At 46.0% G+C, this 15,397-nt stretch overlaps 1 protein-coding gene and 1 pseudogene across 2 annotated transcripts; one reads left to right on the top strand and one right to left on the bottom strand.

Annotated features, from left to right (window-relative positions):
* Window positions 1–269: 269 nt before the first annotated feature.
* Window positions 270–801, bottom strand: LOC110211284 (cytochrome c oxidase subunit 5B, mitochondrial-like; annotated as a pseudogene).
* A 1,903-nt stretch (window positions 802–2,704) lies between these two features.
* Window positions 2,705–14,135, top strand: LOC110211417 (interferon regulatory factor 4-like). 2 transcript variants are annotated; one of them, XM_020990706.2, is made up of 8 exons: window positions 2,705–3,122; window positions 7,289–7,478; window positions 7,665–7,738; window positions 8,198–8,303; window positions 8,514–8,606; window positions 10,104–10,493; window positions 12,916–13,034; window positions 13,775–14,135. In XM_020990706.2, exons 1-8 carry the CDS (start codon window positions 2,949–2,951, stop codon window positions 13,901–13,903), a joined length of 1,275 nt encoding a protein of 424 aa, XP_020846365.1. In that variant the 5' UTR covers window positions 2,705–2,948; the 3' UTR covers window positions 13,904–14,135. The 2 variants fall into 2 exon arrangements, with proteins under 2 accessions (XP_020846365.1, XP_020846364.1); XM_020990705.2 differs by having other exon boundaries at window positions 12,791–13,034.
* The last annotated feature ends 1,262 nt before the right edge of the window (window positions 14,136–15,397 follow it).

Below are 15,397 nucleotides of genomic sequence, written 5' to 3'. Positions count from 1 at the left end.
AAAGTACTGGTCTCTGCTTTCCAAGAGCTCACATAAAAATGGTGGGGTGGAGGGGTGGGATACAACATGTAAACAGATAATCAAGTAAATGCATATTTGAGCATCTAGAGAGGTAAGGGAGTGGGAAAGGCATCTATCTCTAGGAGCTGGCAGCTTAACTGAGCCTTGAAGAAAGACAAAGATTTTAAAGAGGCAGAGGAGGTGGGGGGGGATTCCAGATACAGGGGAAAGTCACAGAGATAGGAAACGGAATGTCAGTTTCTTTTTTTTTTTTTAATGGGTGAGCCAGGGAAATGTCTAGTCTTTTACTGGAGGGAAGAAAACATTACAACACATCTCAAGTAAACCAGTCCAGGGGCTCAGTGGCTAAACTGGTGGGGTACCAGCTTGTAATGGGTTCCACAGTTAGGGCAATGCTGTGTCTTGCCTTTGTGAAGCCAGAACCAGATGACTGCACTGTTGTCCTAGACGTAGCCCACTATTCACTTGTCAGTGATGGAAGGCTGGGTTCCTCCTTAGTCCCTGGAGCTGCCTTTGGAGCTAAGATATTGTATGGATCCAAATCATCCCTTGCAGCAATCATAATCTCTCTTTCCAAGCCAGTAGCCTGCTCCTCATCAGAAGGGATACCTCCTCCAGTTGCCATGGAGCGAGCAGCCACCCGAACAGGGCCACAGGCCCTCAAGGCCTAGACCGTCAGCACCCCGGGGCCCCACAGTAACCTTGAAGCCATCGCATCTGGAATGTCAGTTTCAGGGAATAGAAAGTTGTCTGGTTTGGCTGGCCCATAGAGTGCATGAAAAGGAATAATGTAAAATAAAGTTGGAAAGTTACAAGGGGAGGGAGCCAGCCTATACAAAGCTTTAAATGCCAGAATGAGGAGACTGTACTTTTTTGGGGGGGGGCACTTTGAAGCAATCAGGGTTAAGTGACTTGCCCAGGGTCACATAGCTAGTGTCAAGTGTCTGAGGCTGGATTTGAACTCAGGTCCTCCTGACTTCAGGGCTTCTTTATCCACTATGCCAACGAGCTAACCAGAGATTGTACTTTTAATCACAAAGGCTGCTGAAGATTTACAAGATGACATGGCTATATTAATGCCTGATCTTTGGGGCTAGTTATGCAAAAACCCATTGAACCAAATTTGTCTAACACTATTCTCTCTCCCTTGTAGCACAATTATTTGGGAACTTATTCTTCTTATTCGATTTTATCACTCCTTGAAGGGAGTGACTGGGATTGTTTTTCATAGTCTACCCCCAGCATCTACCTAGCACAATTACCTGCCCATGGTGCTTTAATTTGTTTAACTTATTGAAAAAAATCTGAAAAATTAACTTGCAATGTAAGATTTTTATTATAGTTCAGTTCAGGAGAAGGAAAATGGATAGCATTTATAGATATATACCTAGTCAAGAGTTTCATTTTGCAGATGGGAAAACTGAAGCTCCGAAAAGAGAACTTATTTGCACAGAAAGAACTAAGATGGTATTTGAATCTATTATTTCTTTCTACTGCAACAGGTAGGATGTGCCAAGGGCCCCATCAGTGGTGTACTAAGTGAGCAGAGGGAGAGATCCGTTCAGATGAAAGTAAGGCTAGGAGTCAGGAGACCTTGGTTCTAGTTCCTGAGTCTGCCACTAATTCCTTGTGTGGCCTTGAGTATGCCCATTTCCTTCTCTGGGCTTTGGTTTCCCCATGTGGAGAATGAAAGGATTGGACTGGATGTTCTTCCAGCTTCTATCCAGGAGGAGGGAAGGAACTGAAGATGTGATTTACTCAGGGGAGCCACCCACATTTGAGCCTCCAGCCTCTTCTCTCCCAAATTCCCTTGGCAGTTGGGTTCAGGTGGGGGAAAGCGTCATGGGGCAGGGTTTGAAGTTACCCCCAACAGGACTCCCTGGGGGCCAGTCACAAGTACCGACAGCCTCCCTTTCGGCTTCTGGGACCTCAAGAACAAGGCACTCCAGGGAGGGGAGAGGAAAGAAAAAGGAAACAGGAGGAAGGAAAAGAAGAGGAAAGTAGGAGGGAAGGTAGGAGGAGGGAAGAGAAGACGGGAAAAAGGAAGAAAAGAAGGGTGACAGAACCACAAACATTTAAGCTCCTACCATGTCCTCAGCAATGGTAAAGACAAAGTTTAGATAAGATACAATCCCAGCCCTCACCAAGTTCACTGTTCAGGAAGGCAATGAGATATAAAACCTGATAAACTATATTACATGATAAATTCATTAAAGAAGAGCAATGAATCAACTAACAAATATTTATTAAGTGCTTACTATGTGTCAGGCACTGTGCTAGGCCCTGAGGTTACCAAAACAAAAATTAAATGGTCGCTGCCTTTAATATATAGGAGAAAACGAAATATTACCTGAGGGATATGGAAGAAGACTTTTATTGACCTGGGTATCAGGGAAGAGAGGAAGGAAAGAGGGACAGAAGAAGAAAGAAACGGAGGGAAAGAGATGGAAGAGGGGGAAGGGAAAAGGGGAAAGGAGGAGAGATGATAAGGGGGACAAGTGGCTGAAGGAGAGGAGGAGATGAGGGTAGAAGACAGGGAAAGGCGGTAAAGTTAGGAAGAGAGGGAGGAAGTTTGAGAGTGGAAGAGGAAAATAGGAAGGGCAGAAAGAGGGAAAGAGGGGGGGGGCAGGGTGCAAACCCCGTGGCTGAAAAGGAAAGCGAAAGCTCCCTGGGACTTTCGCTTTCGTTTCTTCTGCAGAACCTCCGAGCCCCCCAGATACCAGGCATCCCTTCCTGTCCCGTCCATTTTCGGTATCCTGCTCAGTGCCCTGGTCCTTGTTTCCCCTGGACGGCTCGTCCCCTGCGAACGTAACGCAGGGGTGCCAGGGTCTTGCCGGGAGCTGTCCCGGGTGCCACGCTTAGATTCGCTCCCTAGCTGCTTTATTATCCCAAGGTGCGGTCCGGGGGAGGAAGACAAGTGCAAGGCCATGGCAGAGCCAGGCGGTCCCTTGCGTCTGCGGGACTGGCTGGTGGCTCAAATTGAAAGCGGCCGCTACCCCGGGCTCCGCTGGGAGAACCGAGAGAAGACGATGTTCCGCATCCCCTGGAAGCACGCGGCCAAGCAGGACTACAGGCAGCAGCAGGACGCCGCGCTCTTTCGGGTAAAGCAGCCACGCTAAGCAGCCGCCAGAGGGGAGCCTCGGGAGCCCTGGAGCCAGGACAGCTTGGCCCGCCGTGGGGCCACCCACGTGGGGAGAAGCGGGGCGAGGGCTGCTGGGGAGGCATGTCGGGTTCCATTCTAGTCAATCCAGCCCCCTTGCTGGGCGGCGGACAAGGTGGGACAGGGGCACGGAGAGAGACCTGACTTCCAGTCTTACTCTGACACTGTGAACTTCAGTCCTAGGTTTCAGTTTCGTCCTCTGTAAAGCGACGAGATTGGACGGCATGATTTCTGGGCTCCCCTCTAGCTCTCGGGTTCTTTGTCTATTGGAGGATCATAGGTTCATAATTTTAGAGGTGGAAGAGACCTTAGAGGCCGTCTAATCTAATTTGGTCACCCATTTTACAGATGAGGAAATTGAGTCTCAGAGAGGTTACCAGGGATCACACAATTATTGAGTGTCAAAGTTGGGATTTTCCCAGTCTTCCAGAGGATAAGTCCAGACCCTATCAGAGACCTGCCTCCTGCTCCCAGGAGGCCTCAATTGAGGTGGAGAAGCATCATTTACTCAGGAGATGTGGGGTACAGACAGGACATCATGGAAAGAAGTGCTATGGTACAGACCCTGAGAGCATTAGGTCCTGCAGGGTAGAAGAGCGATTAATATAGTTTGGATCAGATACCCTCAGTGGCAGTGGATTGGAGTTCAAATCCAGCCTCAGACACTAGCTGTGTGGCCATGGGCCAGTCATTTATTCTCTTCCTTTTGTTAAAAAAAATTGTTATTCATTTTCAACTTAAATACCTAAAGCCAAAAAAAATTTCCATGTACACAGCACAACACAGAAGATTCAATATAAAACCATGAATTTCCAGTTTACACTGTTTACTTTTTTTGGGAAAACTATGTTAGTAAGTACTATGTATTAAGTTCTAGGTATCATTTTTTAAAGTTACCCTGCTTTTCTGTGCTTCCTTCTAAGTTTTCTTTTGTTCTCTGGCATGCACTTTTCTTTTTCTTCTTCCCTCCCCACCCACCCTAGAGAAGGTTACCATTAAACACAAACATGCAAAACCATACTATGCGTGCTTCTATTTATCAGTTCTTTCTCTGGAGGTGGATAGCATCTTCCTTCATAAGTCCTTTTTAGTTGATTTAGGTATTTATAATATTCAAAGTGAGGGGCAGCACAGTGGATAGAGCACAGGACCTGAAGTCAGGAGGACCTGAGTTCAAATGTGGCCGTGTGACCCTGGGCAAGTTGCTTAACCGCAACTGTCAAAAAATAAATAAAAATATAATACTCAAAATGACTTAGACATTCAAAGTTGTTCTTAGAACAATGCTGCTGTTACTGTGTATGGTGTTCTCTTGGTTCTGCTCATTTCACTCTGCATTATTTCATACAAATCTTCCCATGTTTTTTTTCTAAAATCAACCAGCTCATCATTTCTTATAGCACAGTAGTATTCCATCACAATCATATACCACAATTTGTTTAGCCATTCCCCAATTGATAGGCATGCCTTCAATTTCCAATTCTTTGCCACCACAAAGAGAGCTGCTATAAATATTTTAAAACATATAAGTTCTTTTCCTTTTTCCCTAATCATATTGGGAAACAAGCCAAATAATGGTATTGCCGGGTCAAAGGGTATACACAGTTTTATAATTATTTGGGCATAGTTCCAGATTGCTCTCCAAAATGGTTAGATCAGTTCACAGTTCCACCAACAGTAAATTAGTGTCCCAGTTTTCCCACATCTCCAACATTTGTTGCTTTCCTCTTCTATCATTTTAGCCAATCTGATAGGTGTGAAATGATAGCTCAAAGTTGTTTTAATTTTCATTTTTCTAATCAATAATGTTTTAGAGCATTTTTTCCATGTTACCATATATAATTTAGATTACTTCACTGAAAAACTGCCTGTTTATATCCTTTGACTATGTGTCAATTGGGAATGACTCATATTCTTATACATTTAACAAAGTTCTTTATATATCTGAGATATGATACCATTATCTGAGAAACTATCTGTAAAAATTTCCTCCCAATTTTCTGCTTTCCTTCTGATCTTGATTACATTGGTTTTATTTGCACAAAAATTTTTTAAAAATTTAACATAATCAAAATTATCCATTTTATGCCCTACAATGCTTTCTATCTCTTACTTATTCATAAATTGTTCCCCTATCCATAAGACTGATACGTAACATGTTCCACATTCTTCTAATTTTCTTATGATATCTCCCTTTATATCTAGGTCATGTCTCCATTTTGACCTTGTCTTGGTAAATGGTGTAAGATATTGGTCTATGCCCAATTTCTGCCAGACTGTTTTCCAGCTTTCCCAATAATTTTTACCAAATAATGGATTTTTATCCCCAAAGCTTAAATATTTACATTTGGCAAACACAAGGTTACTATAATCATTTACTACTGTGTATTATATGTCTACTTAGCCTTTTTCAAGCCTCAGTTTCCTCAACTATAAAATGGGGCTCTTAATAGCACTGTCCTCCCAAGGTTGTTAATCAAATGAACTAATATTTGTAAATGCTTAGCACAGTGCCTGGCACATAGTAGGCATTTAAATATTATATACCTCCTTTCTTTCCTGCCTCAGTAATGGATCTTAAGATAGAGAGTTGGAGGGGGAGACCTCAGGAAACATCTGTTCTAATCCATTTGACGGATGAGGAAGCTGTAATGCAGAGAAGTGAAATCACTTGCTCAAGGTCACACAACTATTGAGCAAAAGAGCTGGGGTTTGAATCCATATCTGATGGCAAAGCCAGTGAGGTTTCTACTGCACCAAGCTAGAAGGGACTTTTGAGACCACCTAGTCCCAACTCCTCATTTTACTAAGGAGGGAAAAAGTCCTGAGATCAGAAGTGACGGTCAAGGGCAGCAAGGTGGCACAGTGGATAGAGCACCAGCCCTGGAGTCAGGAGGACCTGAGTTCAAATCCAGTCTCAGACCAGATACTTGACACTTACTAGCTGTGTGACCCTGGGCAAGTCACTTAACCTCAATTGCCTTGGGGTGGGGGGAAGAAGTGACAGTCAAAGGTTTCCTGGTAGAGGAGCAAAGGTTTGAATTGGACTTTGAAGGACCAGGCAGATTGGGATAGGTATCACATGGTAAACAGAAGCAGGATCACAGAATTAGAAGCAGCCTCAGAGGGCATCTAGCCTGACCTCTACAACATCCCTGACAAGTGGTCATCAAGCCTCTGCTAGAAGACTCCAGTAAAGGAAGTCTTCACGGGGATACTAAATGATTTCTATTTGAACTAAGAATAAAGGCTTAGTGTTCTCTCTCTCTTTCTTTCCTTCCTCCTTTTCCTTCCTTTCCCCTTTCTTTTCGTTCCTCTCTCCTTCCTTTCCTCCTTCCTTCCCTCATTCCTTTCTTCCCTCTCTCCTTCCTTCCATTTCCTCCTCCCTTCCTTCCCTCCCTCCTCCCTTTCCTTCCCTCCCTCCTCCTTCCTTCTTTCCTTCCTACCTCCTAGATTTAAATCTATGCCTTGCTACTTATTAGCTGTGTGATCTTAGACAATTCACTTAACCCCTCTGTGCTTCAACTTCCTCATGTGTAAAATGAAGCAGTTTTACAAGATAATTCATAAGATCCTTTCCAACTCTACATGTTAAATATTTATGTGTATATATTAGATGACTAAAGCAGTATATACAAGATGAATTGGAAAGGGAGAGACAGAAGATGAAGAGACCAGGTAGGAAACTCTTCTAAAAGTCCAGGGAAAAGGGAAAAATACCCTGGTGGAAAGAATGGAAAGGAGGGGATGAATGAGAGAAACAATCTTGAACTGAAATTGACAGGACTTGGCAACTAATTGGTGGTAGGAAATGAGAAAGAGAAAAGAGTCACAACTGACTAGGTTTCTGCTTAGGTGATTGAGTGGCCACTAGAAATGAGGCAGCTTGAAAGAGGAGTTGGTTACTCAAGTGAAGATCTTTCCCAACATCGAATTCTTTACCTTACAATCTCCTCCCCCAATATCCTTCATTAGAACTTGCTGGCAAGGGTGCCCTCAGTTTGCCTCCCCACATAGGCAGGATCCCCAGAGCTAAGTCCCAGAAGGGTAGAAAGAATTCCACAGGGCTCAGAGGTTTGAGACCTGAGCCTTGTTCTTTTCCTCCAGGCCTGGGCCATTTATAAAGGTAAGTACCAGGAAGGCACAGACAAAGCTGATCCATCTGTCTGGAAGACCCGCCTGCGATGTGCCCTAAACAAGAGCACAGACTTCCAGGAAGTGATTGATCGGAGCCAACTGGACATCTCTGAACCCTACAAGGTCTACCAGATCGTCTCTGAGGGAGTCCGAAACCTGGGTATTCACATATTCAAGAGCATGGGTTTGGGGAGCAAGAGATTCAAGTTCTGGTCCTTGGGTCATCAAAGATCCTTAGCCTTGCTGTGGGGAGTTTTAGAGGGCTTTGTGGATGACTAGAGGCTAAGAAGAACAGGGCTTTCCCAGGGCTTTGAACTAGAACCTAATGTATTCACTTCCCCTGCAGAGGATGAAGGGCAGAAGGGCCATCTGAGAGCCCCCAAAGATCTATCAACTGAGCCTCTCCAGAGGCCAGACCAGGTCAGTGTACTGGCACCCTCTCTACCTCTATCCCTGCCCCATCATCCTGACACTCAAGTCTCCTTTACCTTCTTCATCCCTCCATACTTACCAGCCCTATCCCTTCCAGCCCCACATCCTCATCCTCCTCCTAACTTGGGGCACTGAGAGTTGGGAAGCTGCCCTTCTTATAGCCTATCCACATCTGATTTCATTCCCTCCCCCTTTGGGTTGTGCTGCCCACTGTCCTGACCCCAAAGCACTTGAGTTGTATCAACCAAGAACTGATGCTGGTGTGTGATTACATGATTGGTGGGTGGGCCCTCCTGTTTAGCAATGACCTCTCCCATCTTCTTTCCCCACTGAGACCTTGTTTCATTATGGAAGGCCAGCTCACTCTGATGAAACCAGTGGCTGGGCTCTAGTCTCAGCTGCCGCCCTAGCCCTCAGTCCTCATAGGCCCTCTCTCCCACTGCCTAGGCTGGCTCAGACTCAGCTGCTGAGGATATTGGCAAGGAAAGGATTTCCAAGGGCTGCCATCAGGTTTCCCCAGCCCCCTGCTTTACCAGCCCAAAGACTGAGTCTGGTAAGGGAGGGGTCTCTATGGAATTGGGTCTTCCTATCCTCTTCTGCCCGCCTTACCTTTTAACTCTTCATTCTTTTTCCACCTCCTGTTTTCTTGTTTCCCAGAGGTGTGCTGACCTCTGAGCCCTGAAGGGAGGGAACTGACAAGGAAGGCGGCTCACCACATTGGGTTATACCAGTACCTTTTCTATCTCCCTCTTCCCCTCTCCAGGGTACCAAGTAACAGGCACGTTTTACAGTTGGGACCCTTCACAGAGCCACCTTCCTCTAAGCCTGACCTCCAGTGAGAATGTTAGCACCTCTGGTAAGGATCATCAGCCTGGAAGGTTCCTCTGCACAGTCCTTACCCCTCCCCTGCCCTAGTCTCAAGGTTGATCCTGTGCTTTGCTCACCTGCAAGGCAGAGAAGTGTTATCCCCCCATTCACAGAGGATGAAGCAGGCTCAGAGAGATTAAATGACTACCCATAGCCACGCTGCTGATGAAAAGGAAGAGTCAGGACCAGAACTCAGGTCTTCCAAGTTCAGGGTCCTCCCTACTACACCTTGATGTCTTTTCTTACTGTGAAAAGGGTGTGGAACTGGGATGGGAAGTGAGGAGAGCTCACTCTTCTTATACAGAAGGTCAGGTTTGGACCTCTGCTTATCACTCACAAACTCAGTCCCTTCCCCTCTTCCCAGCTGTCAGTTAAGAGCCCAAGAAGACTCAGGGAGAGGCTATCACTAGGTAGGGCTAAATTGCATTCATGATACTGAATGATCTAGCCAGGAGTTCCCAACCTGGGGTCCATGACCTTTTAAAAAATATCTATTTTTATAACTTTATTTCAATGTGACTGGTTTCCTTTATAATCCTGTATTTTATTTTATTTCACATGCCTAAAAGCATTTTTCTGAGGAGTCAAATAGGCTTTTGCCTATTTGCCAAAGGAAGCCATGCTATAAAAAAAGATTAAGAACCCCTAGCTTAGGGGCAGCTAGATGGTGAAGTGGATAGAGCACTGGCCCTGGAGCCAGAAGGACCTGAGTTCACATCCAGCCTCAGATATTTGATACTAGCTGTGTGACCCTGGGCAAGTCACTTAACCCTGATTTCCTTACTCCCCCCCAAAAAATAGAAATACTTGTTGACTGCTCCATGTCTCTCAACTTTTGTGTGTGTGTGTGTGTGTGTGTGTGTGCTTTTAAGGCAACTGGGGTTAATGCAGGGTCATGCAGCTAGTAAGTGTTGTGTTTGGTCTGGGGCCGAATTTGAACTCAGGTCCTCCTGACTTCAGGGCCAGTACTCTATCCACTGCGCCACCTAGCTGCCCCTTCTGCACTTTTCATTCATGCAGTAGGTATGTGCTAATGTATGCCTAACCCTGTGTTCAACAATTTGTGACAGAGGACACCGAAATGAAACATCCACTGCCCTCCTGGAGCTCCCCACCTAGTCAGGGAGACTAGTAACAGAGGACGGGAGTATGAAATCAGGGGACGGATCGTGTGGCTCAGACTCCAATCCCATTTCCCTCAGGAGTGTTCCCTGACCATTCTCAGCTCAAAAGGGAACATTTCCTCTCTACCCTATAACCCGGACTGTCTGTTCCACTCACTGGGCCCTGACCACAGTCTGCCTGGGTTTGTTACCTAGCTATTTCCTATGCGTGAGTCCCATCTCTCAGCTAAACTGTGCATTACCTGAATGTTAGGACCTATCAGCTTTGTCTCCATCTCCTCCTCAGTACCCTGGACAGGGCTGGGAGTTTAGTCAATGCTCAGAAAATGATTGTAGATGATTTGGTGTATTACCCACTTCAGACTGCTGGCTTCACATCCGTCTGTACTACCGAGATGTACTGGTGAAGGAGGCCATTGCTCACACTGCCGAGGGCTGCCGCTTGACAACCCGGCCTGTGCCCATGGACAGCCCACATCTCTATGGCCCTGCCAGGCTGGAGCAGATCCAGTTCCCGTCACCTAAAGCTCTGCCAGGGGCCAGCCCACCTGTCACCCAGATTCTGGAGCGCCTCTTGCCTCACCTGGACAGAGGAGTCCTGCTCTGGGTAGCTCCTGAGGGGGTCTTTGCTAAGAGGCAGTGCCAGGGCCGGGTTTACTGGCGAGGCCCCCTAGCACCCCATTGTGACCAGCCCAACAAATTGGAAAGGGAGAAGACCTGTAAGCTGTTGGACACCCAGCAGTTCCTGCATCGTAAGCTCCTGGTGGGAAGGGGGGACTGGCAAGGTCCAGTTTGGGAGGTAAAGGAGGGTTACTGGTGTGGAAAGGAGCACAGGAAGATGAGAACACCGTTTTTGCAAAGTAAGATATAATTCAGTCAGGAGGCATGGATTTGAGTCCAAGTTCTGCCATTTACTACCATTTACATACCCCCTGCATGTCCCTGAGCTTCAGTTTTCTCATCTATAAAAAGGAGATCATATTTCCACTCCCTACCTTACAGTACCATTTTGAAGGAAGAATTTTGTAAAACTTAAAGTGATATAAAGGTGTAAGCTGTTGTTAATGTCACTTCACCCACAAAATTTCAGAGGCATCATGTCATAGTAGGGGAGAGAGAGAGAGAGAGAGAGAGAGAGAGAGAGAGAGAGAGAGAGAGAGAGAGAGAGAGAGAGAGGAAGGAGGCAGGAAAAGAGAATGGGAAGGGGAAGAAAGGGATGGAAAGAATAACAGAAAAAGAAAGGAAAGAAAGGAGGGGAAGAGTAAGGGAAAAGGAAGAGAGGGAAGGAGAGAGGAAGGGAGGGAGGAAGGAAGGAAGGGAGGAAGGAAGGAAGGAAAGAAGGAAGGGAGGGAGGGAGAGAGTAAAGGAGAAATAAAGGTAGGGAGGAAGGAAAGAGAAAATAAGAAAGAAAACAATTATCAAGGGTTCTTAATTTAGGTGTCCATGAACTTGTTTATTTTTTAATATTTTTATGACTGTATTTCACATAATTGGTTTCCTTTGTAATCCTATGTACATTATTTTATACATTTACAAACATTATTCTGAAAGGGGGCCCATAGGCTTCACCAGACTGTTAAAGGGGTCCATGAAAGTTAAAAACCTGAGATAGATAGGTAGGGAGATGGGTAGATAGAACACTAAGTTTTAACTACATGCCCTAAAAAAGATTTCATTCAAATGGGGGGAGACAATACATAGAGGAGGTGAGGGAGAGGGCTAGAGTGAGCTGCGTGTTGAGGAGACCGCAGGCAAGATAAGGTGAAAGCTCAGGTATCAGAAGTAGGGGACCCAGGGATAGGGTTCCAGTGGGAGGAGGTTAAGGACAATGAGAGAAGGTATGATGTACACACTACTGGGAAGTAGTGGGGAGAAGCTTACCTATCAGGGAAGGGGAAGAACTGTGGGGTAGAATCTAAGATTTCAAGATATAAAGATGATGGGCTGAGAGTCAGTGATGAAGCCAGAAAGACCTGGGTTCAAGTCTTGCCTCTGACATCCACTGGCTGTATGACCCCAGATAAAGTCACTTAACCTCTCAGTGCTTCAGGCAACTCTCCAAGACATTAAGTTGCAGAGAAGGGGTCTACCTGTATTAGTAAAGGGAGTTTCCTCATTCAGAAATTCTACATATTGATGTCCTGGTCCCTAGCTAATGATTTAGTAGACCATTTTACGAGTTGCTACAGCAAAAAAAGAGAAGGAAAGAGAAGGAAAAAATGGAAGAAAGAAAAAGGAAAGGAAAAGAGAAAAAAAGTCTTACCCTGGTGGCCAACATCCTCTTAATGAGCCTCTTCACACTTAGGCTAGTCAGTAGAAGACAAACACAGAGTCTGTCTGGACCCTGGAATCTGAATGAAGCCTTTTTAATGAGGCAGAACCTGCCATAAGTTGTGGCTGTTTGTAGGACTTTCAAGAACCTAAGGTCCCAGCCCCTTCCTGCCACAGCAAAGAATGAAAAGAAGAGGGAATAAGCATTTATTAAGTGCTTACTATGTGCCAAGCACTGAGCTAAGTTCTTTACAAGTATCTCACTTGATCCTCACCACAACCCTGAGAGGTAGGTGTTATTATCCCATTTTACAATAAAGGAAACTAAGGCAGATAGAGGTAGAGTGACTTGCCCAGAATAGGAAAAGGAATTTAGTGGAAGAAAAAAAAAAAGAATGTGCCTAAAGTCTCACCACTATTGAATGATCAAGCCAGAACTCAAACCTGGCTCTTCTGAAGTTAAAGCTGAAGCTCTTTTTCCACAGTCCTGGGCTGCTTCAGTGGACATAATATTGGTCTTTCTATCACCTGGCTCACTGGGTTATTGTGAGCAAAGTGCTTTATCAACTGTTAAACTCTGTAGAAATGTGAGCTGTTATTACTATCATCAAGAACGAAGAAGGAGTGTCTGAGGGCAATAGTCAGGGCCATGGACAGGGGCTGGGCACTGCTGTTGGCAGGAACCATAGGATAGGCTGGCTCAAGGCTACCTAAGCTCAGTTTCCAAAAAAGCAGGCAGAGAATGTGTTTAAAAAAAAAACCCAATCCTTTAATGCAGTCAGGTTGGATCAGCACTGGAAGACAGGCATCACTCCTTCCTGCCAAGGTCTAGGATCCAGAGACGCAGCCCAAGAGTTGGAGTTAGGCATCACCAGGACCCAGCCCTTACCTTGTGCCTTACAGAGCTGCATCGACACCTGTGTCTTGGGGAGCCAGCACCCCAGTACCAGATCCAACTGTGCTTTGGAGAGGAGTACCCAGGTCCAGGTTGCCAGTCCCAGGGGAGACTCATCATGGCTCATGTGAGTTTAGGGAGGAGGGGACAACCAGACCTATTATATCCAGTGCTTTCCCTCCCCCTGCCCCAGGGGATCCCACACATGACACAACCAGACTCCCTGACTTTGGACAAGTAACTTAGAACCTGTTTCTTTCTCTATAAGACCAGAAAATTGGACTAGATCATCTCTAAAGTTCCTTCCAGTTATAACATTGGTGTTCTGTGTTCTCAGGTGGTCCCCTCTAGCTCTCATTTCTATGACTTACCAAGCCCTTTCCAAGGCCTCGCTGGGATCTTTTTCTTTTTCTCTCTGACTCTCTTCCAGTCTTTGGGAGGACCTGTGGGAGCCCCTGAGCTTGGGAATAGACTATGAGGGTGCTAAAAAGCCCCACTTTACAGATGAGGAAACTGAGGCTGAGGGAGGTTAAGTGAATTTCAGGGGCTAACACAGCCAGCAAGTATTTGTGGCAGGATTAGCCTAAGGTCTTCTGGACTCCAAGTCCAGCACTCTATGCACTGTGCCACCAGGACTGCCCCTCCCCCTTCCTCTTAGGCCCTGCTGTCTAGGGGGATGCCCCCCTCCTCAAATTTCACAGTCCTTAAGGCATTGAGAGAGAAGGCAAGGAAGTGGGGTGCTCTAAGAGGATGCAGTGGGTGGAGCCAGAAACTGGGTACCTGAAGAGAAGTAATGGCCAGGAGGGGCTAGGAGAGTAGGGACAGCCCTTCTTACCCCATGCCTCTCTCCTTTCCTTTCCTTCCCAGGTGGAGCCCGTATTTGCCCGAGAGCTCTTCTTGCACTCCAGGCGTCTCAGTTCCCAAGATCCTTCAGGTTCCCAGTCCAGTGCTCCAGAGAGTACAACCCACCTTCTGAACCAGCTATGCCAACCCTGACTGTGGCCCCACGCCATCTCCAGAGCACTGCCCCATCGTCTCCAGAACCCTGCCCCTTTTCTGTTCATCTCTGACCAAGCTGGGCCAGCATATCTGGGGCTAAGAGTCTTCACTTTGTCAACTCTCGAGCTCATGTTGCCCTATCTCAAAACAGGTTTTGTGTGTGCCTGTTGGGTGGATGTGTTGGGGGTCAGGGGGCACAATGTATATGTATAAACTAAACTTCAATGTGCTTTAGTAGTTATTCATAAGAGGAACCCTCTGGCAAATGCTTTCTAAAATTAGACATCCTGAGCCCCCAAAACTTCTAGTATCTCAGGGTAGCTCTACATCAGTCTGCCTTTTATTTTTTTAAAGGCATGCCCCATAGTATGGAGAGTTGATGAGGAGCCATCCCCACTCTTTTCTGCCCTTGGAATGTGTTAGAAGGCACCAGAACCTGTTTATGCTGGTGTGACTGTTAACAGAATTTGCAAAGCATTTTTTATCTGTTTAGTGGAAAGAGCATTGGATTTGGAGTCAGGACAAATCTAGGTTTGATGCTCACAGCCACATTTATTGGTTCTGTGATGGTGGGCAAGTCACTTAACCTCTGAGAATCAATTTCTGTAAAATGATGATATTCATGCTTATAGTACCTACATCACAGGGCTGTAGTGAAGATGATATTATGTATGTGAAGGAGCCTTATATTAATATTAGCTGTCATTATTTCCTCATTTGAATTTCACAAGGAAGGACAGGGAAAATGAGTTCTAGGTGAAGAAATTGAGGCCTGGAGAGGGGAAGAGGCTTACCCATGGTCACACAGTTGTGGGGCTAGGATTTGAAACCAGGTCAGCTTCTAATGCCCAGCCCAGGACTCTTTCTCTTGTACTGACTGCTACCCTCATTAGCATCCTGCTTCAGGCACTGAAGACAACAATTCAAAGACCTTCATTGACTAGGTCAAAAACCTCTCTTCTCCTGCCACTTACTTGGGACAGGGTCTTTGATGAGAGAAACTGAGCCAGGAGTGTCAAAGAGCCTCATAGAGGTGGAGGCTGAAGCAACCTGCCCTCTCCTTCTATTCCCTTGTTAGCTGTGCCCTGGAAAAGACCTTAGTGATTACATAGGATCATGCTTCTCATTTTATAGTAACCCAGAGGGGCAGGAGGGTCTTCCTGGAGGGAGGAAAGGGACTTCCCCAAGTTAACACAAGTCAGTAACAAAACTGAGACTCAAATCCAGGTCTTTTGATTTCATTATCTTTCCACTGATCCCTGTTTTCTGGGACCCAGGGCAGGAAGTCTGACTGAAAAACCACTGATCAACCTTAAAGTTGAATAGGTCACCCTGCACTCTTGACCGGAGATCCATAAAGGCCTAGGGCAGGTTGAAAGGAGAAAACGCTACTCAGCCCAGCAAGACAGACTTTTCTTCAAAGCTCAGCAGAGGGAGCTAGGGCCTAGGAGCTGTACTTACTGAAGTCTCCCCCACATCCTTCCTCTGCAA

The sequence above is a fragment of the Phascolarctos cinereus genome, unplaced genomic scaffold (genome assembly GCF_003287225.1).
Source record: "Phascolarctos cinereus isolate Bilbo 61053 unplaced genomic scaffold, phaCin_HiC Scaffold_2;HRSCAF=192, whole genome shotgun sequence".
NCBI classification, from domain to species: Eukaryota; Metazoa; Chordata; class Mammalia; order Diprotodontia; family Phascolarctidae; genus Phascolarctos; species Phascolarctos cinereus.
Note: the sequence above shows the minus strand (reverse complement) of the source record. Positions and strands in the feature narration are given on the sequence as shown.

What these genes read in the sequence shown, in the direction of transcription:
- LOC110211417 (XM_020990705.2), top strand. Translation starts at nt 2,949, where the DNA reads ATGGCAGAGCCAGGCGGTCCCTTGCGTCTGCGGGACTGGCTGGTGGCT. An exon ending in TGAGGGAGTCCGAAACCTGG is followed by an intron (nt 7,479 to 7,664) that starts GTATTCACATAT and finishes CTTCCCCTGCAG; the next exon opens with AGGATGAAGGGCAGAAGGGC. An exon ending in CTCTCCAGAGGCCAGACCAG is followed by an intron (nt 7,739 to 8,197) that starts GTCAGTGTACTG and finishes CCCACTGCCTAG; the next exon opens with GCTGGCTCAGACTCAGCTGC.